This window comes from Cinclus cinclus, chromosome 19 (assembly GCF_963662255.1).
Source record: "Cinclus cinclus chromosome 19, bCinCin1.1, whole genome shotgun sequence".
NCBI lineage: Eukaryota > Metazoa > Chordata > Aves > Passeriformes > Cinclidae > Cinclus > Cinclus cinclus.
In genome coordinates, this window is record NC_085064.1 from 1,842,615 (window position 1) to 1,860,308 (window position 17,694).

Here is a 17,694-nt window from a genome sequence, read left to right on the forward strand (position 1 = left end):
GTGTCCGTGAAAACTCCTACATGTTTCTTCTGGAGCAGCCAGAGCTAATTCAGACCCCCCCCTCCCAGTAAGAACGAAGGGTTTAAATTGTCCTTTCTCAGCATCTCGCCTCTGCACTTGTCCGTGTCCCCCCGCACTCGGCCTCTGTGGAGCTGGGGACAGGGGAGGACAAGCTGGCAGGCCTTGGGCTCCGTTTCCTGGGGGTTTCTTGGGCTTTCCTGCAACCTCGATGTTTAAACCTAATGCCTTGTATTTATTCTAAAATGGCTTTCATCTGATTTCCCTCTCGGTTAACAATTTAGCTGTCACAATCAATAACGGCGAGGATCCATCCCCGGCCGCCATCAGCTCACGTTACCGTCCTGCAATTACCCGGCGGTGGCACCGCTGCCGGGGCTTTGCTGGGGAATTATCAGGTTACTAATGAAGCCCGGGCAGCGGCGGGCGGCCAGACGCCGCGGCGGTGGGCGCGATCCCCGCCGCCGCGATCACAGGGGGGCTGCGGGGCCGGCCCGGACCGTGCGCCCCGTCGGGACGGGCAGCGACGGGGGAGGACCGGGACGAGCGCGACCGGGCTGGCCGCCCCCTCCCCTCCCCTCCCCGCCGCGCCCGCGGGCGGTGCCGCCGCCGGTGCTGCCGCCGCAGGTAGCGGGGCCCGGCGGGGCGGGCGGCCCCCGGGGCGCGGCGGGGGGGCCCCGCTTCCTGCCCGGCCCGCGGCCGCCCCCGGCGGGGGAGCGGGGCCGGCGCGGTTCCCCGCCCGGCTCCCCGCCCTTCCTGCCGCGGCCGCGGGACGCGCCGCCCGCGGGCACGGAGCGCGGCGGCGGCGGGCGGAGCGGGGCGCGCCCGCCCCATGCACCGGAGCCATGGGGGCGGGCAGCCCCGGGGCCCTGGCCGCCGCGCCCCGGCCGGCGCCCAGGCGGGCAAGGTGAGCGCTGCCGCCGCCGCCGCTGCCGTCGGGGCCGGGAGCGGGGCTGGAGCGGGGCCGGGCTTCCCGCGGCGGCCGGTACCGGGGCTGGGGCCGGGCCGGGGCCGGGGCCGGGGCCGGGGCCGCTCGCTGCATCCCGCGCCAGAGGGGTGGATTTTTCCATCCCGGCGTTTTCTGGGGCGTTTTGTGCTCGGCGGAGGGAGAGGGGGAAGAATTTCGATTTTTAATTACTACCATTAAAAAAATCAAATTTGCAATTCTTTGGGTGGCCTGATGGATTCCCTGATTGACAGCCGGAATTGACACTCTGGTACCTCTTATCTCGGGCATTTACGGCAATTTCTAATTGCAGGTAGTTTGGGGGGTTTTTCAGCGCCTTGGCTCGCATGGGAACCGAGCGATTACTTCAAGAGGCCCGGGTTAAGTGCAGGCAGGGGGAGAATTCAATCCACATTCAAATTGCTTCATTAAAGAGACGCAGCTTTTGTTGCAAAGGATTTAAATGGCCACTAGAAAGTTCTTATTTATTGTTTTGAGGCGGTTTATATAGGGAGCCCCGCGCTCGCCCGGCGCATGGAGCCGCAGCCTCCCTCTCCCGCTCTCTCCATCAAGGTGATGCCGCCGGAGCCGCTGCCCAAAGGGAGCTCCCGCTGTCTCGATCCGCACTCCCGAGCCATGGTAAGCGGGGCCAGGGCCTGCGGGTTCCAGCCGGGACCCGCCGGGCCGGGAATGCGGGGCCGCACTGGGCCGGGGGTGCCGGGAGCTGGAGGGACCCTCCGGGATGCGCTGGGCCGGGGGCTGTGGGGACGCGTCGGAGCGGGGATTACGCGCTCCGGCCAGGGCTGTCAGGGGTTTGTGCGAACACGCCGGGCCGGGAATGCCGAGGACTGCGGGGACCCGGCGGGACGCTGCGCTTCGGCGCTGCGGGGAACGGCGGGGCCGCGGCTGACGGCCCCGCGGCGGCTCTGCCCGCAGTCGCAGCCCGACGGGGAGCCTCTGCCTGGAGCCCTGGAGAAGGAGGACGCCCGCTCAGCGCCCAGCACCCCTTCCACGCCGTCCGTCTGCTCCCCGCCATCCTCCTCCTCCTCCACGCCGTCGGCCGGCAAAAACGTCTGCTCCAGCTGCGGGCTGGAGATCCTCGACCGGTACCTGCTGAAGGTGAGCGGGGCGGAGGGCGGCGGGCGGCGGGGGGCGGCGGGTGGCCCCGGGTCTCAGCCCCTTCTTTGCCGCAGGTGAACAACCTCATCTGGCACGTCCGGTGCCTGGAGTGCTCCGTGTGCCGCACTTCGCTGCGCCAGCAGCACAGCTGCTACATCAAGAACAAGGAGATCTTCTGCAAGATGGACTACTTCAGGTAGGGATCGGGCCGGGGCCGCTCCGGGGGGGCTCAGCCCTCGCCGATTGCCGCGGGGTCGGGGCCGCTCCGGCGCTGCCGTGGGGAAGGTTTGGAAAACGCGCCGGCTCCCTGAAGCAGCCGGGTGGGAGACGACCCTCGGGAAACGGGGAGAAAGGAAGGAAGGGAGTTTGGAGTGCAACTGCACAGCCGCCCAGAGGGATTCCTGCCCTCTGGCCGGGCTGTGCGGGCCGCCCCGAGCTCCTGCTCCTGGCGGCTCGGCGGCGACAGCGCCCGGCTCCGGGGGAGCGGCGTGGCGGGGATGGCCCCGCGGCGGGGAAAAGCGGCTCGAACGGCCTCGTCCCGGCTCCTGCCGGAGGGGAAATTGGTGCTGCCAGCCAGCGGTGCCCAGCGGCTTTCGGGGAGCCCCTGGCAGCGCTGTGGGCCCGCAATGGCCGGAGCGGCCGCGGCGGGAGCGCGTTACAGAACGGAAACGAAGGACGGGCAGCGGCGGCGGCCGGGGCTCGGCGGCGGCCCCGGGGCTCGCTCCTGACCCGCACACCCGGGGCTGCCTGTCCCGCGGGGAAGATGTTCTGGCTTCGACAGTCTTTCTGTTCTAAACCTTAAACCACGAATCACCCCCCCCCCCCCCAGTTCGACTCTCACGAGGGGACTGAGTATTTTGAGCTCCTCGCCGGGGTTTAACTAAACATTGGAACCCCCGCTCTGACTTTCCCCATCGTACCAGGATGAGGGAATGTTGTTTGACCCAGGAGGAACAGGAATGGCGGGCAGGAAATGGGAATGACCCCGGCGGGACTCGGGGAGCTCGGAGCATCCTCCCGCCGCGACAGAGCTCGGGGCTGCCGCGACGACAGCGGGCATGGGAGCTCGGGGGGCACTTCAGAAATTCCTCCGGTGGTTTTTATTAAAGGGTCTGCGATTACCCTACGATTTTCCGCAGCTCATCCCCTGTCCCCGCCGGGCTCGGTGCGGTGCCGCCGGGAGTGCGGGGCTCACGGAGGCGGGTGCGGGGCTCGGAGAACCGAGTCAGCCCCGAGGCTGCGGTGCTCTGCGTCCTGTCCTGTGGTGGTTTTTGTTGTTGTTACTACTATAATTGTTATTGTTATTATTGATATTATTTTCAATCCGCAATTTTCGGTGATTTCAGGGAAATTTTCCCCATTCAACACAGAAAGGCACAATGGGGTCCAGGGGCCGCGGTGCCGTTTTGGGGTACTTCGAGAGTTTTCATTCATTTATCACCGTTCTGGTGCCGTTGATTTTTGGTTTATTTTTGGTTTGTTTTTAAGAGCGGATCTTTCCAAAGGCGATTTTAAAGTAGCGCCGGGATCTCGAAATTACCTTCGAGCAAATATGGCAAATAACAGTGTTAAAATAAATCTGTTCCGCGACCCCCCGTCCGAGAAGCCCCTTCCCCCTCCTCCTGGGAGCAGCCAGGCTCTGCCCGCCGGTACCGGCGGGGCCAAGGGAAATAAAACGAAAATCGCGGAAGCCGCCGCAGGAAGCTCCCGGTTCCTGCGGCACTCGTTCGGTGGGCGCGGGGGTTCCCAGCCCGCACTCCGCACTTGTCTTTTGCAAGAAAAGGTGGGGGTATGGAGAGATTTTTAACTTTTATTTTGGTGGATCTCTGAGCGGCGGCAGCGACGGCAGCGGCGGCGCTCGGAGCCCGGCGGGTGCGGAGCTGCCTCGCTGCCCCCGGCCCCGCGGGGATCGCTGCGGCTCCCGGGCAAGCCCGGGCCGGCCCCGGTGCGGTGCTCGGGGGTGGCGGGCGGGGGTCGCTCCCGCCGCCTCCCGCGGGAGAAGCCGCCGGGCTGAGCCAGCGCCGTCGGTGCCGGTGTGCGGCCGGGAACCGGTGCGCAGGGCTGGGATCCCTCCTGCTACCCCGGCACACTCCCCTCGTTGTCCATTCTCTCGGCCACCTCCCGCACCCACCCAGCCCTGGGAGCATCCTGGCTGGTATCTTGTTGACTCCAGCCAGTGGAACCTGGAGCGTGGAACGGTCTAAACCTTATTCTCAGGATGGATTTTGAAAATTTCCTTTATTATTTGAGGTAGATTAAATGCGTGCGTTATTTTTTTTAAAGCAAAGCAGAAACCCCATCTTAAAACGTGTGGTCCTTGGAGCCAAGGCAGATGGAAGGGGCAGTGAGATGCTCTGAACGGGTCACACGGATGCTCTGTTGCTGCAGTGCTGAATCCTCCAGCACCGGGGCTGTTGGGGGACGCTGAGGATGGAGGCTGTCAGGCACGGGGCTGTCATGTCACAGCCCCACTGCCCACGGGCTGTGTGGTTAGGCCTGCTCTGTCCAAGTGTCCCTTCTCTGTCCCCGTAGAGGCTATGTAGGTGCTGGCTCTGCCGTGACTCCATGGCCTCGTGCGCGTTTTTAAGCAAATGCTTTTGGCGTCTAAGGCTCCAGTGCTTCAAGGAGAACCAAATTATAATTGAAGCTCATTGAGCAGAACACGGTGTTCCCGGGCCATGCAAGGGGTGCTCACAGCCAAACACCCATGGCTCCAGTCGAGGCCCAGCATGATCATGGCATGATTCTTGCCATGCCCTGCTGTGACCTCGTTGGGCAGGCATGTCACCTTGGGGTCACTGTCCTGGCTGTGGCTCAGGTGGCCTTCACCCCTCGCTGTTATGTCCCTCTGGAATGATGTTCCTGCTCGGGCACGGCAGTGGCGCAGCGTGAGGATCCTCACTGAGGCACTGCTGCTGCTCTGCTGTGATACTGGGGAGGTGTGAGCTGCAGCTGTCTGAGGGCTGTGTTAGAGGCTTCCTACAGAGTGTACCCAGGAGGGGACAGGAATGTTTGGAGCTTAGCGTGGGCCTGCGGCTGGGTGCTCCTTGCCCTGTCCCCACAGGCAGGGATGGACAGGAGGGCTGAGAGAGCTGCAGCACCTGGGTATGAGCAGCGTGGGAGAGACAGGATGCACCAGGGCATCCTCCCTCCTCTGCACTTCCTGCGCCCCAAATGATGCAGCCGCCCCTGGGGGTGGTGGGATGAGTCTTCCTGGGATGAGTCTCTCTGGGATGAGTCTTTCCTGGTAACATTGTTGTGAGTTTCCATCTCCCAGAGTTAACCTTTGGGGGAGAGCATCTGCTCACCTGACCACAAACTATGCATGCAGGGCATGAGCCCATGGTTCTGGTAGCATTCGGTGGTGCTCTAGCTTGTGCCACAGTTCTGGGCTTGGACAAACCCTCTGGCTCTTGCTACAGTGTGGCCTTGTCCCCATTCCCATCCCTGCCCCTGCTAGGCAGGTGGCAGGAGTCCTGTGGAGTCCCTCTCCTGGTGCTTTACTGCCCGAGCAGATGGGGCTCTTTGAGCTCTCACTGCCCTGTGAGTTCAGTGAGTTAAATCCTGTGTTGTGTTTGAGCTGGTAGTTGCAGTGGTGATGGGTCAGGGCAGATTTCTTGCAGGCATTTCTCTCCCCGTTCCTGTGTCCCTGGCTGTGGTGGTCCCACGGTGGTGGCCCCTGCAGTGACAGTCTCTGCTGGGTGACAGTGGGTGCTGGTGCCTGGCCCCAGCTCTGTGTCGATCACTGCAGCAGTGCCGCAGACAGGAGCTGGCCGAGAGCTGCAGGCACAGCGTCAGTGGTTGCTGGTGCTGCAGGCTGTGCAGCCCCGTGCCCGTGGTGCTGCTGAGCCTCAGCCTCTCCCCGGGTTCTGCTCATGCCACGGCTCTGCAGGGACAGCCTCTGCCATGGCCACATGAGCCCCCGCACCTTTCAGCAAACCCTGTCCAGCTCCCCGGGCACTGCTGCCAACCTGGTCTTCAGGAGATGCCTGGGTGTCTCCCCCGGATCCCAGGTGATGTGTGATGGGGATGTGTGACCTTTCCTTTGTGGTGCCTGGTGCCTCAGTTTCCCCCGTGCCCGTGCTGTGCTCCCCCCGCCTGGGCTGGGATTCAATCACCACGTGCCATTAGCTCCGTACGCCTGCCCCTCGCTTGATACTGTTCAGCAAGTACGACTGTTTACATAGCACATTGTTCAAAGTAATTCAATTTACAGGAATGATCTTTATTTCTAAATAAAAAATTAATACAGTTCTTTTGTTTGTGCGTTTATATAAACGAGCTGGCACAAAGTCAGTTTACAATGTTCCCATCTGAAGTAAATTAGTGAAGTCTCTTAGCTAAGTCTCTGTATAATTTCAGCACAGAAATGTCCTCTTTTTTTTTTTTTCTTTTTTTTTTTCTTTTTTTTTCTTTTTTGGTCAGCTATGGTCAGGCTGAAAAATTTAGACCCTTCTTTTCCTCCCAGATAGTTTAGCTATTAGTAATCCCAGCACAGGACGGTATTTCCACATCTTGCTGGGCCCATGGTGGGCAGCAGCTCCTCGGTGTGAGGTCTGGCACGGGCAGCACACTGGCCCTGCTGGCCTGGCCTGGGCTCTGTCTGTGCCTGTTTGTTGAGCCTGGGGCTGCTCTGGCCACCGAACCCAGGGGTTTGTGGTGTGGGGTCGCTGCTGTCGCTTGCTGTGGTTGTTCCTTGTCGGTGTTTTGTGGCTGCACTGAGAGATGCTGGAGCTGCTCGGGCAGGGCTGTCAGCAGCTCTGCTCCCCACTGGGGTGAGGGGATGGCAGGAGCCCTCGGGAGCTTGAGGTGGCAGTGGCAGTGCTGGGGCTGTGTGGGCCAGTGCTGGGGCTGTGTTTGAGCCAGTGCCACCTCTGGGGTGGCAGAGGAGATGCTCCCTTCTCTCCTGTTGCCCTCGCTGCTGCTTATTGCATTTATTATTTTAGGCAGCAGTAATACTGAAATGCAGATATCAAACTAAGGTCATGCCTGGCACCTCATGTCAGACACTGACCTGGGGTTCAGGGCCATGGGGGCCACATCTGCTGCTCCCTGTGAATCACCTGCCCTTGACCATCAGCATCTTGACAGGAATGGGGTTTTCACACAATCACCTGGTGAGGGGATTCTGGCTGTCTTGTTGCCTCTTCACTGTGCTGAGCTACCTTCCTGCGTAGCTCACTCCAGCACAGTCATCCTCTCACAGTGAAGAGACCTCTTCCACAGGGAAAAAGCAGATGTGTGCGCCTGTACGTGTGAGGAGAACACACATGGTTTGATTTATGGCAGCGGGAGAGAACCAGCTCTGACACAGTTTCCATCCAAGTGTCACACTGGCTGTTATCAAAATAAAAAACCCACGGGCTTGGAAGCTGATTCATGGTGCAGGGCTGCAACGAGTTACGCCGCACTGCTGCCACTGCCACGGCAAATGGCAATGGAGATGCAATGGAGATTGCATCTCTGCGTGCACGGTGGTGTGGGAGCTGGGGTAGCCGGGGTGAGCAACGGGGTAGGCAGCAGCACCTACAACCTGGCATCGTGCTGCCTGCGTTCCCCTGCCTGCCCTCGCCTGCCTGCCCTCACCTGCCTGCGTTCCCCTGCCTGCCCTCACCTGCCTCTTCTCCTCCGCAGCCGGTTCGGTACGAAGTGTGCCCGCTGTGGCAGGCAGATCTACGCCAGTGACTGGGTGCGGCGGGCACGGGGCAATGCCTACCACCTGGCCTGCTTCGCCTGCTTCTCCTGCAAGCGGCAGCTCTCCACCGGTGAGGAGTTCGGCCTGGTGGAGGAGAAGGTGCTGTGCCGGATCCACTACGACACCATGATAGAGAACCTCAAGCGAGCGGCGGAGAACGGTACGGAGCGCCACGGCAGCGGAACCCTGCGGGGTGTCACTGTCCCCCCGCTGACCCTCAGCACAGGGTGTTGGGGTCGGTCCTATCATTGCCGAAAAGGGGTGATGGGTGGCCCTGGGGGAACTTGAGCACAAGGCCCTGGGCTGGCAGAGGGCTCATGGGGTTGCCAATGTGCTGGCAGCACCGGTGGCTTGTGGCAGATGAGCGCTGTGCCAGGGCCAGCCAGCCTCTGCTGTCCCAGTGGAGCTGGTGACACCGAGGTCACGCAGCACTGCAGCTCCTGTCCCTTCTCCATCCTCCTGCATGACAGTGCCCAGACAGATGCTCGGAGGAAAAAATTTGTGGGGTTAGTCCACAGTGGTGTACAGGGAGGCCAGGCAGGGCCAGGGCCTGTCCTGTGGTGGAAAGTACTTCAGCACATGGTGGGCACAGGGAGTGCCACCCCATGTCCTGGCCCAAGCAGCATGTGGAAGCCATTAACAACCTGACAGGAAAAGAATAGATTTCTGTTTACTGTGTTTGAGTAAGAGGATGAAAACAGAGTGCCCAGTTGGGCTGGGAAGGTCCTGGCTTGGGATGCGGCTCGTGGTGTGACCCATATGGTCAGCTGCTGTGGGGGCCTAAGGGGGGTGATGGGAAGCAAGGATGGAGGGGGAGAAGCCACGTGTCCTGGGGGAGCAGAACGGTGTGAGGACAGCAGGGTCTGGCAGCAGGGAGTCCTGCAGAGCTGCTGCCCCAGCTGAGGGCTGGGATGGTGGGTTTGCTGCTGCTGCTCAGAACAACCACCTGGTGTGGGCTGAGCACCAGTGCTGGGCAATGTTGGGGCACCTGGTGAGTGTCAGGTGTCACTACCTGTATCCAAAGGGTTTTGAGAAGGGGGTGGGATCACTTTGGAGAGCTGTAGTTGCTGTGGAGTTGGAGGGCCACACTCCCTTCTCCAGTAATTACCCAGCAATTTCTTCTGCACATGAGGTTTTACATACAAGAAAAATAAACAGATGTTGCTGAAGTCAGAGTCCCATTCATCATCCGAAAAGAACAAGTCAAACTATATGAGAAAGTCCTTCAACTCAAGCCAAGACAATCACAGCCTGGTCCAGCTTGCGGAGCGATTGCTGGGCTGTGCAGGCGCATCCTGGGAGTGGGGTGAGCGCCAGCCCTGCTCAGCTGCCCTCCCCCACCATCCCCCCTCGCCCATCCCTCAGCGCTGCTTCACCTACGCTGCCAGGAGCAGCCAGGAGTGGCACAGGCTGCAGCAGGGACCTGGTGAGGAGCGAGGCTTTGGCCACTCTCTGGAGGCTGCACGGCAGTGTGAGCACGGCTGGGCTCACCCTGACACTGTGCTGGGCAAGGGGGAGCTCAGTGCCACCCCGGAGCGTCCCCCTTGAGTGTGGCTGCTGCTCAGGACATGGCCACCCCAAGGCCATGGGGACGGTGCTGCTCCTGCTGCTGTTCTGGGATGCAGGAGGAAGAGGAAGTTGGGGTGCTGGGACAATTTGGGGCTGGGGAAAGGAGCAAAGAACCCAGAATGCTCTGAGCAAATTAAAGGACTGACGGAGGCAGCACCCACGAGGGAAAACAGGGTCACAGGGAGCAGCAAGGGGCAGGAGTGATGGATGTTGGTCAGCCTGGCAGAGACAGGGATCCTTCCAAACCATTCCCTGGAGAATGTGGCCAAGTGGCGACCGCAAGTCGGGGCCAGAGGGACGTCAGTGCTTTCCCTCACACACCACCTTGACCCTCTTCCTGCTGCTGTCTCACCTTATTCCCTGGGGCTTCCACCACTTGCTGCATTTTTCTTAATTCCACAGTAAACTCCTGTGGAATGGTTGTTTCTCCTTTCCTGGGTGTGGAGGGGCTCAGCAGCCCAGGGCAGCTCCTGTGTGACAGCGCTGGCTCCACTCTTTCTGCTCCCACTGCAGCAAGGGATGCTCTGGGTGTCCCAGGCTGTGATGCCACCAAGTGTGTGTAGCGTCCCCCAGAGGAGCAGCTGCTGCACGTGGTGGGGGCAGGTGGGTTTCCAGCCTGTGGCTCATCGGGTTTCTCTCCTGTAGGCAACGGGATCACGCTGGAGGGGGCTGTGCCCTCGGAGCAGGACAGCCAGCCGAAGCCAGCCAAGAGAGCCCGCACCTCCTTCACCGCCGAGCAGCTGCAGGTGGGGCAGGAGGGCCGGGGGGGGCTGGAGGGGCCGTGACTCCCCAGCTTCATCCCGAGCCCCTCTCTGCTCTCTGCTCCCTCCACAGGTCATGCAGGCACAGTTTGCTCAGGACAACAACCCCGACGCACAAACGCTTCAGAAGCTGGCGGACATGACGGGGCTGAGCCGGAGAGTCATTCAGGTGAGGGCAGGGACCGCAAGGGGGTGGCCACCATCGGCCGAGCAGCCCCAAGCCGGGCACGGAGGGGGCACCTGAAGGCTGGCACCAGGCAGGGCTCACAGCCCCGCGGCTCCTCACCCCCGGACCTGCAGCCCCCAGCAGCTTCGTGCTGCCTCCCCTGCCCCTGCAGTGATGCCAGCACCGTTCTTTCTCTGTCTCACTCGTGGGTTTTCTATTTGTTTTTTCTCTCTTATGATGCAATGAATCAAAACCCCAACAGCTCCAGCCATTCGCAATAAATCACTGGGTGGGAAAGCTGCCCTCAGCACAAGGTCCTGGAGTGCTGTGCTCTGTCCCAGTCGCTGACAGGGAGTGTGAGAGCTTCCCCAGCAGCCATCCCTGCCACGAGCAGGCAAAGCTCACCAGCGTTAGGAAGCATTGGGATTGAGAATTTTAAAGAAGAAGGGGTTTTGCAGACCCAGGGGGCACAGTGGCAGGGAAGTCCCCATGCCTGATCTGAGAGGGGAGGGCGAGTGGTGCCATAGGGGCTGAGAAATGTCCACTCTGCAACTCCCAGCTCACAGACAGCCCAGCTTTGCCTCTTGGTGACATTTTTACTCATCATTTTAACGTTCTGCTCACATACTTTCTGCATACAATAAAACACGAGTGATTAAAATAAATTTGGAGCTTTCATCCAAGACTGTTTTGCCAATTAGACATTTAAATTTTGTGTGTGAAAATCTGGCGTGAGCCTCTGTTACTGAGATTCTTCATTTAGCTAAAGATCAGGCAGGCTGCACACCGGGTGATTTTTTATATGGATATTTTTTAAAGGCGCTTTGAACAGGAAACAATTTGTCAAACACTTATGACTGTTTCTTTCTCTGTGGTCCAGTGTGCTCTGCCTTGGAGAGTTGATCTTTGCTCAGTCCTGGAGAAGGATTTTTCTCCTGGCTATTTTTCAAAAATTAAAGCATAAAAAACAGATCACCTCTTTAGCATAAAAACCCCCTTCCATACGTGTTTTAACTCTAGGATGTAATTCCCTGACTACTCCTTTAATTAGAAGCAGTGAGATATGATCAGAGATCTCATACCTGCTGCTCACATACATGGCTGCATCCCACCATAGTACCCTCCTTTCTCAGCTTTAATGTTCTGCTGATGGTGCTTTTGAGTATGATAAACCACAAGTCATCAAAATAATATTGTTTTCATCATTCTCAAAGTCACAACTTATCCCAGTTTAAGCTTCTGCTCGTTTTGGTCTCCTCTTGTTTCTCTCTTTGCCAATGCTCATTTGTCCCAACTGATCTCAGCTGTGCTTTTAAGCTGGGTGAGCTGGGGTTTCTAATTAAATAAGACCTAGAAAGGAGCTCCCATGATTTGCAGGGAAGTTGTGCAGGGACAAAGCTTTGAATGCGCAGCTTCACTCTTGCTCTAGCAAGTGTGAAACAAACCTGTGGAAGCCGGTGAGGTGCAGAGTTCTTTATTTCATTCCTTTTGTAAATTCTTCGAAGAAACGCCCATCTGGTGAAGGACCGTATTTTAACCCAATCGTCTCTCAGCTGTCACAGCGTTCGCTGCTTTCCTTTCAGGTTTGGTTTCAAAACTGCAGAGCCCGCCATAAAAAACACACCCCGCAGCACACGGTGCCGCCCTCGGGAGCGCCCCCGTCCCGCATCCCCTCCTCGCTGTCCGATGACATTCACTACTCGCCCTTCAGCAGCCCGGAGCGGGCCCGCATGGTGACACTGCACGGATACATCGAGAGTAAGAGGGGCTGGGGCTGGGGCTGGGGCTGGGGCAGATCCCGGGACAGGCGGTGGCAGAACCCTGCTGGTGCTGCGGGTGCGGGGATGGTGCCCGCGCTGCTGCCGCTCCTCCTCGTGTCTGATACAGTTTGCCCTTGAGATTAACTCGTGCCCAGGAAAGTCAGTGCCCGGGTTTTACCTGGCTGGTCCTCGGCGCTCCTGTGCTCCCTGTGTCATGGAGAAGAGGTGTGAGTGTGCCCTGTGAGGCTCGGTGCTCAGTGGTCTCCTTCCTGCTCAGGACAGCAGAGTTGCTTTCTCTGACAGTTCCCAGTGCCAGTGAATGAGCTGTGAGTGGTGGGCAGCTTTGGCCATGCCTGGACAGAGGTTTTGGCTCCGTGGCTCATGTGAGGCTTCTCGCCTCTGTTGCCCATGAGGGCTCTGGCTGTGCCCCTGCCGGAGCTGCCGGGCACCTCCTGCTCCCCGCGTGTCCCGGGGGAAACCCGGCCGTGCTGGATGGAGGGCGTGTGTTGTTTGTAGTAACAGAGGCTGAAGCCTCTTCTCATCCACAGGTCAGGTACAGTGTGGACAAGTGCACTGTAGACTTCCCTACACAGCTCCACCAGTGCACCTCAAAGCAGACATGGAAGGACCACTATCTAATAGGGGTGAGAAGGTAAATGTTAGTCCCTGTCCCAGCCTCTGGGGCCAACCCTCTGCTGTAGCAAAGATTTGTGTGTAACGTCATTGCCACTGCCGTCCTGTCAGCATCACTGCTTCTCCATGACTCTGGCAGCTGCCACCCACCCATGTGTCTTCCCTTAGTTTTGGGGGCCCTAATTAGGGTTGATGTACCCACTATTGGTCAAAATGGCATGACTGTGTTTTTCACTGGACACCCCTTCCTGTTGTGACATGCTGGGACTTCGTGCCTGCAACCACTGAAAGCTCTCACATCCTCCTGCCTGAATCTTCCCTGGTTTCCCCTTCCTGGTGCTGAGCTCTGTCCTGCTCCGTTCCTCAGGCGACTGCACGTGTGAACAGAAACTGGCTGTTAACAACTGAGCAGGGGGGACCTCCAGCATGTGCTAACTTCCCAGTTTTCCATGAGTTAACAAAAAAGATTAATTTCTTATGGATTGCAGAGTTGCTTAAAAATAATAACAACTGGCTGTTACGATATCTGAAGTAGGAATGTTATTTCACAATGTCTGGCCAGGAGACAATATTGCATGTTCATGTTTTTCTGTTCAGTTCTTACAGTATCTGTTCTAACACAGCTCATTGGAGGCAAAACTTCTCAAACATGCTTAGGTTTGGAAGACTTCATTTAGGACCCTAGTTTCAGTGACTTCCTTTTGAGGGAACACTGAACCTTTGGCAACTCTGAGTGGTTTTAGCTTTTGTTTTTACTGTTAGAAGTTCTCAGCACCTCACCTCTTTTCAGATCTGTCTTCTCAGTGCAGCAGCTCATTGAGCTCTGTTCCAATGGGCAGAAGCAGGGGCACAGCAAAGATGCTCTTTCAGTCTGAATTCTACCATTTTTTCATATCTGCCCAGCAAGCTGCAGAGTTTTCAGAAAATATTATACGGTTCTGGTGCTGTTGCTAGAGAGGCTTCACTGCAGCAAGCAGCTCCTGATTTAAATGCAATTACTGGCTCGCAGCTGTTGCAGAACAGAGTTCTCAGGACAAGGAGTTGCCCCCCAACCACCTCCTTTTCTAAACAATCACCTGTGTGTGGAATTCCTGAAAACTGAAGTAGTTTGTTTTTTTTTTTCCCCCACACCCAAAAATTTTTAAAAGCAGAGACAGCTGAGATCCTGGGAAAATACATTTAAATGCTGAGTGTGTGTTTCCCTCTGCGTGTGGGGCATCCCCTACCCTCCTCTCAGGGTGCCCAGTGCAGTGGCTGGTGAGAACTGAGCTGTGACCAGCTCAGGAGCTGCTTCCCCTGCCCGAAGGCAGGGAAGGGGCTGGACCTGCAGAGCAGCGAGGTGCAGTGTTTGAGGGGAGCCTGTGCTGATCAGTGAGCAAGGTGGACAGTCAGGACTGCTGGTCATGATCTTTGTCTTTCTTGGTAGCTGCAGTATCATGGAACAGATGAATGAACTGCTGGTTTTGGGGTGCTGCCAGGTTTTGTTTGGCTTCACAGGTGAAGGTGTGGTGTCACCTCCCTCCTGGGCTGCTCAGTGGCAGCTCCTTCCCTGGGCAGGGCTGGTGGCTTCTGGGCACAGAGTGCTTCCAGAGAGGGTTTTCCTGCAAGGAAGTGGCAGAGCCCACGTCTGTCCTGCTGCTCCCTGCAAGCACATCACCGTGGTGAGGGCTCTGCGGCTGGCAGCCGCTGACACTCCCGTTTTTCCCCCAGGTCATCCTCTTTCAGTACTGACTGCGCGGACTCTTCCTCACCTGCCCGTGGCCCTACCAGCACCGCTGCCCCTCAGCCGCTGACACAGCCCTCGGCAGCTGCCACCAGACCCGGGGAGAAGCTCAGACCCAGCACTCTCAGTTCTTTCCATTGACCAGCACCTCACGTCCGCTCTGATTTCTCCAGCGACACTCTGTGTATGTGTGTGTTGAGTGCAGAGTTACATTTTACACTTGTTTCTTGTGGACTTGTAGAATGACCGTGAGTCTCTCCAAGGCAGTGCCAGACAGTCAAAACTGGTGACTCTACTGTGCTTGCAAGTCTGGCTCCCAAACCCATGGGAATATGAACAACCCAGAACACGCTGAGTCTCAGGGGGGTCGATGATCACCTCTGAACACAAAGGAAGGAGGAATTTATGTGGTTTGGCCTGATTCTCTTTTTGCACCAGTGAAGCAGTTCCTGGACATCCCTCCTTCTTTCCACTCGCATGTGTGAAATCTGAAATTTGCTTTCTGGCTCAGCAACTTGGTATATAGACAGACCTTCCTGAGCCAAACTCACAGGTAGCTGAGACTCCACTCAGTGGAAAACATGATGCCAGCTGGAAATAGGCAGTTTTTCTTCCTCCTCAAAGTGCTTTAGAATCACATGTCCTTTGATCACTCAAAGGTAAGTAAATCTTAGTGTTTTTCCCCCCGATTTATAGGAGGGGAAGCAGAGATATCCTAAACTGAGAGGAACCATGAGGGTTGGTGGCAGAGCCAGGTTTAGCACCCTGAAGTTTTTGATTGCTCTCTTGTTCTCAGAACAACTGAATATCTCTCTCCTCTCACAGCCATCTGCCAAATCTTTTTTTTTTTTAAGTTTTTTACTCTTGTTCTTTATTAACAAGTTACTTTATTTCCTTGGAGTCATATTGGATCACAAATGGGTGATTTCAGAATGTACCTACAGAAAACTCTCAGACAATCCATACTCTGGGACTGGGAAACACTCAATGGAAGGTGGCCATAAAGGTGTAGAAATGTTCTGCCCTGCTGTGGACTCAAGTTCAGCCAGTGGAAAGAGTTGGGTAGAAACTGGAGACCAGTTAAAAAGGTGAAAGCCACAGTAAGACCAGCAGGAACCATCAATAGCCAAGTGGACAGCAAGGGGATGGCATCTTCCTTTGTCTGGCAGCATCACTCTGATCCCCTCTGCCCTCCTGTTCTCCCTTGCTGGGGTACAGCTGTCGGTCCTGCCAGGTCCTGGGATCAGGGTGCATCCCAGGAGAACAGCTGGGCTCACGGCAACAGCAAAGGAAGTGCTCAGCAGTCTGGCCCCAAGTCAGGAAAAGGACTCCAAAATGATCCTTCATTGATGGTAATAACAAAAAGTAAACAAGTGACCTCTGCCAGCCCTTCTCAGTTTGCACCGAGCCAAGAGCAGGTCTGTAACAAAACCTCTCTCCATGCAAGCACACGGGTCTGTCCTGCTGTGAAGTGTCTGTGAGGCTGGTCTTCCAAGGATCTGAAAGCCTGCCCTGAGCCACAGCTAGTGAGGGATATGACTGAACTGTGCCTGAGCAGCAGGAGATGGGAATCCATCTGCTAAATAACTTGTTTTTAATTGGAACTGTAGATACACGTGTTTTCCTCTCTGGGAGATCCTGGATCAGTCCATGGCATGGGCCAGGTGAGCAACCACCCCACTGCCCTGGCCAGCCCATATTGCACACGTGGGGAGCCTTCTCCTGCCTGTATCCCTGAACTCTGTGTTCACCAGCAGCCAGACACGTGGCTCCAGCTGAACCACGAGGAACGCTCCAGGAGTGGCATGGGGACATGGGGACATCTGCTGAGGTGGCCACTGAGATCTCTTGGTTTGAGAATTAACTGAATGCAAGCACACATTGATATTGGTTGGAACAAATCCACACAGGCACACTTCTCTGTGTGTGCACATGTATTAAAAGGGTGATGGTACTACCTCGGACAGTTGGGCCAGTATCTGTCAAATTGCAGCCAGCAGCTCTATTCCCAATTCAAGGTAACCTTCAAAAGGAGAGAGGGGAATTAAGTCCACAAAATACTATTGTCACCTCCTGATGTGTGATTGACCATTTGCAGAGTGTGACCAGTGACAAGGCGCTCCCGCATGCCTGACCTGACTGGAACCACCTCTCAAAGGTGTCCCTTGGGGAGGGGACAGTCACCAATTGCTCCAGGTGCACCAGGTGCATGGTTTGTGAGGATGAGCAGTGAGGGAAGGATGAGTGCTCCCCTGGCTGGCTGTTGGTGAGTGTTTGTCATCACAGGTTGAGGCGGTCGCTGTGTCCATGTGTCATCCTTGAGACGCTCGTGGGGCTGGGGGGGGTCACCGGGGCCTGAGTTTGTTCTCCATTTGTGCTTGCACATCCTAATGACCATTTAGTTGTGGAATTAGTGCCATAAAGGAATGGGTAGTTATTCCATTTGACACTGAAGGAGAGACTTCAGGCTCTAACTTGCCCTGACATCCCAGAGTTTCTGAGATTGCCACAACTGTTCTGTTGAGGGAGAAAAGGGTTTGATGTGTTTCTCCCTTCTGTCTTGGCAATGTAGCGAAAGGGAAATTATGAAATATGTATCTGCTAAATATCAACTTGATCAGAAAAACCCACTTGTGAAATGTCCTGGATATCCAAGGGTTCGTACCCGACACCGCGGCAGGGCCGAGGGAATGTAGGTGTTCCTCTCCAGGGACGTGGGCTCACCACAGACTGTGCTCGGGGCACCTCCCCCCATAAGTAGCCAGGAGCAGCTTTGCTAATTCAGAAATCAGGCTCTGTTTATATTAAGCCCAAATTGTTTGCAAAAACTGGAAGCAATTCAGCTTGTGCAGTTTTAGAGCTAATTATGTGTATGGAAAATACTCAACTGTACCAAGAATGTAAGAAATCTTCTAATTTATTCAATACATTGTTTCACAACATATTTCACACTGACTGTTGCCACTGAACCAAACCTTATCTCAGGTCATTTGCATTCATCTCCTGTTTGTGGATTAAAAAAAAATTAAAGTCATTCTCATTTTCTTAGTTTATTCAGTAATTGCCAGATGGGTTCTGGTGCAGCAATGCAGACTCCACGCACTAAACTTTTCCAGTTGCTATTTACAAACCCTTTTGCAGACAGAATCCACTGAAGACAGCCAGTGAAAGGCTCTTCACTCCAATTTAATAAGGTGACTAACAGAGCTCCGCTCTGGAAGTGGGATGGTTTCAGGTTTTATCACCAGTGATTTTTTCTGGCTCATGCTGGTTAACCCAATGCCCGAGCTAAAGGTGCTTACAG

The 17,694-nt window shown here is 56.6% G+C and overlaps 1 protein-coding gene across 1 annotated transcript; it reads left to right on the plus strand.

Annotated features, from left to right (window-relative positions):
* Window positions 1-850: 850 nt before the first annotated feature.
* On the plus strand, window positions 851-14,398 carry LHX6 (LIM homeobox 6). The gene is made up of 10 exons (XM_062505689.1): window positions 851-925; window positions 1,463-1,603; window positions 1,901-2,083; window positions 2,158-2,279; window positions 7,718-7,938; window positions 9,993-10,093; window positions 10,182-10,277; window positions 11,858-12,032; window positions 12,583-12,686; window positions 14,378-14,398. Exons 1-10 carry the CDS (start codon window positions 851-853, stop codon window positions 14,396-14,398), a joined length of 1,239 nt encoding a protein of 412 aa, XP_062361673.1.
* The last annotated feature ends 3,296 nt before the right edge of the window (window positions 14,399-17,694 follow it).